General features: G+C 34.7%; 1 protein-coding gene across 3 annotated transcripts in view; it reads right to left on the bottom strand.

Annotated features, from left to right (window-relative positions):
- Positions 1–8,692, bottom strand: part of LOC108720774 (uncharacterized) — a 15,425-nt gene extending 6,733 nt beyond the window's left edge. Inside the window, exons 1-3 of one of the 3 annotated variants that reach the window (XM_018444941.1) lie at positions 8,551–8,692; positions 4,605–4,646; positions 3,460–3,756 (exon numbers count right to left, since the gene is read on the bottom strand). In XM_018444941.1, the coding sequence (XP_018300443.1) occupies positions 3,460–3,756; positions 4,605–4,620 (313 nt within the window). In that variant the 5' untranslated portion in view covers positions 4,621–4,646; positions 8,551–8,692. Of the gene's footprint in view, positions 1–3,459; positions 3,757–4,481; positions 4,647–5,548; positions 6,037–8,550 lie in introns of those variants that run through there. The other 2 variants (XM_018444942.1, XR_001936541.1) reach the window with 2 other exon arrangements.
- Positions 8,693–10,216: the final 1,524 nt, after the last annotated feature.

Genomic DNA, 10,216 nt, shown 5'->3' on the forward strand with positions numbered 1-10,216 from the left:
CACGCGTGACAATCCGTCCCGCGCGTCGCATCTGTGAATTCGCGGCGCGAGCTTCGATATCTCGGACGTCGTTCGATCGTACCGCGATCGCACCGTTAATCTTCCTTTCTTAAGGGATGCATGATAGCGTTAGAAAAAACAAATGCCAGAGAGAGAAGAAGCCCGTACTGCAGTGAGTTTTAACTCGCTATTGGAACACCGTATTTTTACCCGATTGCGATCGTCCGCCGCGCTGCCGCTACTGCTGTTGCGCGCGGACGCGCGATTTCTTCGCGACTCGCGAAGAGAAGAAAGAAAGAGAGAGAGAGCGGCGCGCGCTGACCGGCTTCGACTATCGCTCGCGTGCTCGCTTTATTTAAAACAACGTACGGGGATTCTCTCTCCGCGGGGATTTATTTTCGGTCGCTCGTTCGACGCCTGTGCAGCTGCTGCGCGAAGCGAAGCGAAGCGGGATGAGGCGGTGCGAGGCGGTGCGAGGCGAGGCGAGGCGAGCTATGGTGAAGCCGCGAAACTACCCGCGTGTACAAGACGAGTCACAAAGCTGAAAACGCTGGCACGTTTCTTTCAAAATCGCGTGATTTTGCACAGTGGGGATCGTCTAATAACGGCTTACTACCGCGCCTCGCCTGTCCCATTAATCATGTTATTACGTTGTTATTGTACCATTAATTCAACCGCATGTAGTTTCATATTTTTATTTTTGGAAACGAAGGCGTAAATAAAATGACGGTTGCGAAATAACGTCAGAATTGAGGCTACCTGACGTTATGATTTGACAAAAGTGACGCTGGCTAACAATAAGCTGTTCTCGTTTCCCTCTCTACGCGTCATTGTTGCTTGAAACCCCTACGTTTACTGCTGTCGATCAAAAATTGATATAAAAAATTGTCCAGAAACATATTCCATTTAACTCGTTGTTCTATTTAAGAATGAGAGAAGGTGGCAGACGAATGTACGCATAGATACATAACATTGGTTGCACCCCAGTTGTTGCGTTCTACTTTGCTCCACCGCCCATTTCATTTCTCTTTCCGGACGGAAAAGCTTTCTTTTTGTGGATTACAGACACGTCCGAAAACGACACATTTTAATTTACCGAACGGAACTGAGAGAACTTCAAAACTAAAGACGATACAAATTTTCCATTTTATACACACTAACGTCTAGTTTGTGGTATTTCTCTTCTACTGGATCTTTGTGCCAATTTTTCTGCTCTCTTTCTTCACGCACTATTTGATCTTCTTTTATTCCGTTCATTGTCCTGGTCTAAAAGCATTGTCTATGCTATTTCTATATTCTTGTTTCTCCCTCCCTCCCCCCGCTTTTCTCTCTCTTCTCTCTCTTTCTCTCTCTTTATTCATACATACACTGCTTCATTGCGTTCTTGTAAATTTTTCTGTACATTATTCACTATTATAATTATTTTGTAAAAGGTTACAGCGCTTGAGGGGACCTAGTCCCAAAGGTATCGATTTTTCTTTCTGTCGTTGCCGTCAATAATTCTATTTTAGTCTTTGTAGTACGTAACAATATTTCATATTCTGAGAATTTATATCGAGCATTTCCATTGTAGTATCAGGTAACCGTGTAATTGTATATCGCCGCGTGAACGTAAGATTTGTAAATAACGCGGGAACCTGTAACGCGACCGAAATAGTTCGCGCGTAAGAAAGTTTAGATTTCCTTGAAACATACCGCGAAACGCAGATCGCCGTATATCCGTGCTGAACTATCCGCTGACGTCGCTATTCAAATAAACGCTTGAACGTCTATGCGAATAATGGCAGCGCTAACGCAAACACGTCGACGACTTAGTGAGCGACGCCGATTGGTTCCGACAAGCGCGACGGAGTAAACACGCCGTGAACGCAATGCGTGAGTTTGTGCGCAATTTCTTTAAAATTAATAGAATTTCTATTTTAACTGGTGCGAGATGTCCTAGAAACACTCAATTTAATTTCAAATGAAAAATTTCCTAACTTTAAATCCAGGACAGTGATCATATAATTTTTTCCTAGTGAAAAGATGTGAAAAGTGAAAATTATCATCGAATGTAATGGAGAAATTTTTCGCTTTTCACGTTTCTGCCCTAAGAAAAAATTACATGACCGCTATCTAGATGATAAAAGTAAATTAATTTTTATATATATACTAATTATTGCGAAGAATATCACTAAGCCTTCGGTGGTTTAAAAGTTTAGGACGCTCGCAAGAAATGCAAGAGAGCCGATTCTCAGCCGAGATAATGTTTTTTGCAATAAATTGTTTACAGATTTTAATATGTTCATCAGTATTATTAAGATCTTTCTAAGATGCCTATGAGCATCAAATTATTAAATTACTTGATAATTTAATTTGTGATAGTACTACAGTAGTTATTGTCGGTATAGCGTTTCAAGACCGAAAAATCAATTTGACGCGGTTTGACAGAATTTGATACGTAGCATATAAATTCACACCGAATTATTTAAGCACCAAAGATCCAGCTTTAACCAGTATGGGCTTTATTTCCTATTGGTTGTGTATTCACATAAACGTCATAAACGAATAAGATTCTTATTGTTTATAAATTAATTTTTTTTTAACTGAAAAGTCAAGCCTGAAGTTAACAGAAACTAAAGTCGGTATTCATAGTTAACTTTTTTTTTATTTAAGGCCATTTTAATTATTGATTATAATGATAAACCAATCACAAAGCCGTATTAGCATCTTAAAGACGTTTTGAGAATCCTTTTGATATAAGGACGAATTGTGAATTCTGACTTAAATTTTCGAAAACGCGACAAGTTGTCTTTCTTAAATTCAGTGCGCAGTTTACAGGACTAGACATATCACACGAATTATTTAGTACACACTAAAGATCCAGCATGACCGTTTACGACTTTTATTTTCTAGTTGTCCTTAAGTAATTAATACTAGTAAGTTTAAATAAAATTGTTTTGTTTATCTAGATTCAGCGTGCGCGCTTTAATCCTTCTTCCAAGTTTAATTATACCGAGATATCTAATGTTGGAAAGAGGTAACAAAAACACGATGGCACGAGATCAAATTTTCAGATTCTCAGAAACCAAAGAATACGCTTCGAATTCTAACGCACTTTCAGCGATACATTTTGCTACAATGTATCTCGTTCCCTCTAAATGAATTATAAACATATAACATTTAAGAACAATTTTTTAATTTTTAAATTTCATGTATTAAAAGTTCATGATATAATTTTTCTTAAACCAATATTATAACACGTTATAGTGATGTTACTGTTTGCATAATTTTTGAATTAATTACTATTTAATTACTTAATATTTTTATATCTGACTTAAGTCATGTTGCATCTCGTAATATTTGACGTTAAATAATTTTCTCGCATAAAATTTTCTCAATTTCAAGATGACTATAAAATTACTTCTTAATGTTACTTGATAAGTAGATCGAAGTACGCATCACACCAACGTTACCAACCTGAGGCCGACGTTTCTTCTTTTTGCGTCTCTTCGCAACTTGGCGTCTCTCTTGCTCCTGTTTCTTTAATTTTTTCTCCTTCTTGTTCCTTTATTTCTTCTCGTTCCTTCTCCTTAACTTCCTCTTGTTCCTTGTCGTTAACTTCCTCTCGTTCCGCCTCTGTTTCCTTCGTAAATGATTTTTCTGATAACTCTGAGTTATCCGATTCCTCTATCTTGCTTGCTACCTCATGGTTGACTTCCGTTGTTTCCGTGGTTTCATCTTGTGTATCATCCTGCTCTGAAGCGTCCTGCGAATCTGCAAAAGCGAATTAAAGATAATAAATGTTTAGCAATACAAGCGCATGTACGTTAATCGAAAAGAGAACAGAAGCGATCATCCGCAATGAAAGACGTTTCTTTTGATGAATGATTGCAACGGAGCTTAAAAGATTAAAATTCTCGATGCGTTAGTCGAAATTTTAAATGAAATTTTATATGTCATGGCAAAGAATGTTTTAATATTCAACAATATGTTCATATTTTTGAAAAATTCACATACAATTTCTATATAACTTTAAAGACTGAAAGTTACATAAAATAAAATGCAACGATCTCTCATTAAGTTTTTTTTCATAAATATTCTTATAATTTAATCTTTAAAACATCGTGTTTGAAAAAAGAAATTGTAAAGTGACTGGATAAAAATATATTGAACTTAAGTGTTTTATAATCTCAGTCGACAAGAAAAGAATAAATATATGAATCTTATTATTTTCGGCCAATTTCGTATAGGATAGGCAGAGTTTTATAAAGATCGATGACGTAGCTCGGCGAACGCTTCTTGTTAATAAACATCAGTGCAGTGGCGAACACAGCGGCATTATATATCACGGAAATGCGACAGGATGTAAACTGTTTGCACCCCAAAGGCAGTAGACAGAGGTACGTTTTGATTGTGCGAGCGAATGCGGAATCCAGAATCTTTGGTTAATATACGTTCTGCATTCCGTTACACATTATATTGATCATATTGAACATTACATTTTTGCACGCATACGCTGAATTATTCTCGTTCCCGTGACTTCCTCCACTGACACTCGTTTATCTATCTACGATGATACTCAAGCAACATGGTCGTGACAGAGCTCGTAAAGAGGCCCTCACCTTCTATATCCGACATTTCAGCACACTGCACCGACTGGACGCCTAGAAAAGTAAACACAGCTATTAGGAAACAATAATATTTGCAATTTCATTTTCTTCCTACTAATATCAAAGTAAAAAGTTTATCACGAGTCGCTGTTTTATTTAAAAATCTTGGAGCAACAAAATTTTTTATTTTTCTAATTTTCAATTCTAATAAAAGAAGATCTCATGGTTTCAAAAAAATTATGAAACTTTGACAATACATAGATGATGTTCTAATATACGTATAATAATACTTTTTTTTGCTGTTCAAATTTACCGTAAAGAGGTAAAATAAACCCATAAAATTTTTCGACCTGTTTTCCGTTTTCGTTTTATTACTCACCAAGAAAAGAAAATAACAGAACGAAATTGATCGAGAAAACATATTTCTTCCAATGAAATTTATCAATTAGAAAACTTAACAATTATTTAAAGAATTATTTTAAAAATGTGTAAACTTAATTAGAAGGAATATATTCTTAATATTCTTATATTTTTAACATGATTTATATTACCAAAGTTTCATAATTTTTTAAATTTTCGAGTTGTGGATCTTCAGTAAGTTTGATTAGTATAGTCTACAAAATTATTTGGATACTTATGTAAAGCGATATATGAGTTGTGTATGTGTGTGTGTGTATGTTGCCCTATGAAATTGTAATTTCATCTATATTGTTTTTTATATTACCAAAATTTATTAAGTATGCTATGTGTCGTCAACATATTTTGATGAATGTGTTTATGTACTCTTTTGATTGATAAATTTACGATAAAAACATAAGGCGATTTTGTGAGGTTTAATTCACAGGTATAATCACATATTACAATTAATCCGATGTCATATCAGATATGCGATACGACGGGAATCGCAAGCGGATTAAAGTCTGGCTGATCACGTGGCACGCGAATCAAACTCCTACCTTCTTCTTCGCGACGTTCCCAGATTTATTCTAGATTGTTCCCAGATTGAAAGACTTGCTTGTTATCAAGAATAACAGAAGCGGAAGAGTGAAGTAGAGACGGTAGTGCACACACATGGTATACTGTTCTTTCTAACGAGACATCGTCGTCGGCACTTTGAGGGCCGTTTCGCGCTAAAATAGCTCTGACCTCTTTTTCGTACGTTCGGAAATTAGGAAGAAGCGGGCTAGACAGCGCGCTGATTTGCACGCGGGACGACCATGATAGGTAGGCGGTAGTGGCGAACGCGGTGTATGCCACGAGGTCGCACTTTATAAATAGGTGAGTTGCAGCGTGTAGGTAGACGTCTCCGAATGCTACCGCGAGGAAGTGCTCGCGTTTCGTTCGTCACAGAGATTCCTCATCGAGATTACCACGCGATTTCGCGCAAACTTTCCGTTTAACAATGAATGGGATCGCCAATCGATCGAATGAAAGAATTGAGATTTTAACAAAAAGAACTTCATTCATCTTTTTTTCTTTCCACATGGCGGTTTACTTTATCAATTCTTGAGTAGGAGCAGTGGCGACCTGTAGAAATGATTAAAAATAACTCAAATTGTAGGTATAGTTTGACATTATGAATTTAACAGCGAACGCTCTTTCTTTTCTCTATCAGATTAATTTTCTTGAATTTTGGAAAAAGGATGTGGGAACAGATTACTGATTGAACCGAATTTTTTCACTTGCTTTAACAAAATGATTTCACAAAACCGATAGAAATAGAATAAACGAATATTCAACCCAGTGAGGAATAACTATTAATTCGACATTGATTCGATGTCGAATTGATAATTTTGACGTTGATTTGACGTCGATTCAACATCAAATGACGATCATTTCTTATTTAGAGAAAGGACACTATAAAATTTTTTAATTTTGACCTTTAGACCGTCGGAAAACCGATATCGGCTCGTTTTAATTTCATGATATAGTTAGCCTGAAACGCTATATTTGAGTTCAATTATACCATTCTGAGTATAACTATCAGTAAAACTAAAAAATAAAAAAAAAATAAAAAAATAAGAAATATAAAAAAAACTAAAAAAAATAAAAAAGAAAAGAAGCTATTCAAACTCTCTACGTTCACGTCATTAGCTCTGGATAAAGCCGAAGGAGAGTTCTACTCAAGATTTATTTTGGAGCTGTTTTACATGCAATAATGGCTTCAGCATTTAAAATTATCGTTTTCTGACCTCACCACAGTATTTAGCGACCTCAAAAACAATTATATACGCATTATTTACAAATTAAAAAAATTTTTATTTTTTCCATAACCTTCCCCGTCGGAAAGCCGTGATGGAAACATTGTATAGGATGTATCCTTGATACAAACACATGTTTTTGTTACTTTTCAATGAGGTTTTGATAACCTTTAATGCCGGCGGTCTAAAGGTTAAATATATTTTTAGATGTTTTTAAAATTTTCTTTTTAATTAGAATACCAAGTTAAGTAGCAATTTATTTCCTTACATTTGCATATTACCTTTCTAACAAATAAGTAATTTGCTGTTTGATTTGATACCTCAAATCAGCTTCTTTTATACAATCGTTTATTATATACAATATATAAATTGCGCGTGTTTAATTTCAAATCAATTTCACATCTCTGTGTTTGATCCGCTTTCCTTTCGATCCTGTTTGTCGTTACTAAACGTTCCGATCGCGCAGCGGTGACTTTTAATAAATGATTCTATGTGGCAACACGCCAAAGATCACTTTACCATCCTGTTACTTAAAGCTTGCCGACTCACGATGACGGCCTCGTCGAATTTTCGCTTCGTCGACGGTCACGTATTTTCGGATACAGGAATGCAGTTTCCGTAGACCCCGTTCCCGTTTTGGACTTGGTGAAATTGCCACTTTATGAACACCGCAAAAAATCGGAATCCAAAGAAAATGTAATATTTTAAAATTTTAGAGAGAGAGAGAGAGAGAGAGAGAGAGAGAGAGAGAGAGTAACGCAAAGTACTAACTAAATCCGTTTTAATTGCGCATTCAGAAATTTTGATATAATGTAAACGTAATTATAAATGTAATAACTACGTTATTAGAACATAACATTAAATTTAATCCTTAACTGCTCTTTTCTTTCTTTTTACATTAAAAATAAGAAACAATAATTAAAACTAATCTAAATTTTATAATAAATATCTTTTTATGAAAGAAAATGTATAAAGAAATTTTAGTGTGTTTTGTGTGTATGCCAGAAGCGGCGACGCATTTGAAATAAAAATAACGTTTATGAACAACATCCTGTTTGCTTGCAACAAAAACTTTTGAACTGCTTTTGAACGTTTCTCATAATTAGTTCTTATCAAATCCGGCGCATTTAAAAAAAATGGGTATTTTAATAATTATTTCAATAAATTATTTCTTCTTCGTAACTAACATAATTCTATGGTTAATTCTTTCAAAATTCACGAATATGTATATTACTACTACTAATTTTTCTAAAAGATTGACACTGAAAATAATATAATTAAAATTAATCTGCATCATAGATATATACATATATATATCAAATATATCAGTCAAAAAAACTTTCTCTATACATACTACCACATAGTCTAATATTATTTTTTTGTTTAACATCCAAAAGAATTCAATAATCATTTAATTTTTATCTCTATTTGTCTTTACTATACAGATTTATACGTATCAACATTCTAATTTTATATAACATTAATCTTAACGAAGGTCAAATATAAGATTTTTCGTTTTAATCATCATAAAGACACCGAATACTGTATTCTGAAAAAATGTATCAGTAATTATACATATTATATATTGAGAATTCAGAATTAATTACCGATTTTAATAACAAAATACAGCCCAAATGTCGCACCTGACTAATTTGCTCGATTGAATAAAAACTGGACTAGTATTTCGGAAGGGTTACGAATTCGTGGAAGATGCCGAGATCTCCGAAGAAGGACGGATATGAAAGGGCTGATTTTACCTTTATGGATCGGAGGACCAACGTCGGGTGGCAGTAGGAGGCCCAAGCCTTTGGGAGACTGCAGCGAGCAGCGGTTTCGCTACCACCGAACTCTCGCCGTTCCGGTAGTTATTGCTGGCGGCGGTGGTGGTGACCGTCGACGCTGGATGATGCTCCACTATCAACGCCGCCGTTAAAAGCATAGCGTCACCGGGCCCGAAATTAGACGGCCCGAAATAGCGGAATTATTGGCGGAGGTATAGCATAGCCGGCTTGGACACGGCATACCGCGGTACCCGGCCTCGGAGAACGAGCGGAATACGGTTCGATGTGCTTCCGCTACCGGAATAATGCGACTCAATAATGCGATTCGATACGACGCTCGTTCATTTGACATCGACAAATCGGAGGACATCGCGATGTGCTAAACGTTCTCTTGTGCACCGAAAAAAGTGGAAGTGACGATGTTATTCAAGAAAAAAAGATCTTGTGTCAGATTGAAACGGTTTAGGCGCGATGAGGAAATCGTAACTGTTATCTTTGATTAGATTCGAGCGATTCGTTGTGTATTAAATGTTGATTGATTGTATATTGACGCAATAAATTTTGAATTAATTGTAATAAATTGAATCAGGACTCTTTGTAATAGAAGTAGTTATAGTGTGTGATTTCGAATAAATAAAAGATTATAAATATACATATACTTATTTTATAGGATTATAAAACAAGATTTTAATATTTTTGAAATTTTCAATTATTTAATTTTTTATTTTATTTAAAATAACAGATTATAGAATTGGATTATTTTCAAAATTATTGTGACGAAATTGCAATATATTATCTTCCAATTAAATTATTATAGTATAATTAATATTCATATATATATGTATAAATCATTTTTTCATACATTATTTTAATTATTTCACTTTTTACTTAATATTCAAATACAAAAATAAAAGTCATTGAATAATTTTATGATCAATTGTGAGAAAACACTTTATTTGCTGGAAATTCAATCATTTCTTTTTTAGCAGATATTTTTCTAAATTACATAGTGAATTTATTATGCCAAATAAAAATAAAATAATATTTATTTATTTATGTATTAAGGTAAAGTTTGCAGTGTTAGCTTTGTCTCTTATAATTAACCTTTTGTAAATCAGTTAAGATTTCTTAATAGACCTGTAGTTCTATTTTCACGACTGTAAACCGAGTCATCAACTCGCGGAGTATTTAAATGGCAGTCCGAATTGTCCTAGCTGCTCTCTCTATTCGGGATTTGGGAATATTTCGGGAACATTGGAAGCTCGTTCGTTCGCCACGTTGTGAACCGAAAGTTGTCTCGTTTGCCGGCATCGATGTCACCCGCATGCCATCCCGCGTGCCACGCGATTCGTGAACTCTCGCACATCGTCATTACGTGTCATCATACGAAATTGCTAATAGTTAATTCATTGAATCATTGAATAATAAAAAAGAAGAGCATAGAGAGCAGAGATATTGATGTACCCCGTTTAACTTTAAATCAATTGTTAATTTGTATGTGCACAACTATAAATAAAGAGAAATGATTATCGTTTATATTAAACTTTAAGAACGTAAACATATCTGCAATGTCATATTGTCTAATTAATTTCGAGTGTGATCAATTCTAATAAAATTTTAATTATATATATATATATATATA

Source organism: Mycetomoellerius zeteki, unplaced genomic scaffold (genome assembly GCF_001594055.1).
Source record: "Mycetomoellerius zeteki isolate Tzet28-1 unplaced genomic scaffold, Tzet1.0 scaffold155, whole genome shotgun sequence".
Taxonomy (NCBI): Eukaryota; Metazoa; Arthropoda; class Insecta; order Hymenoptera; family Formicidae; genus Mycetomoellerius; species Mycetomoellerius zeteki.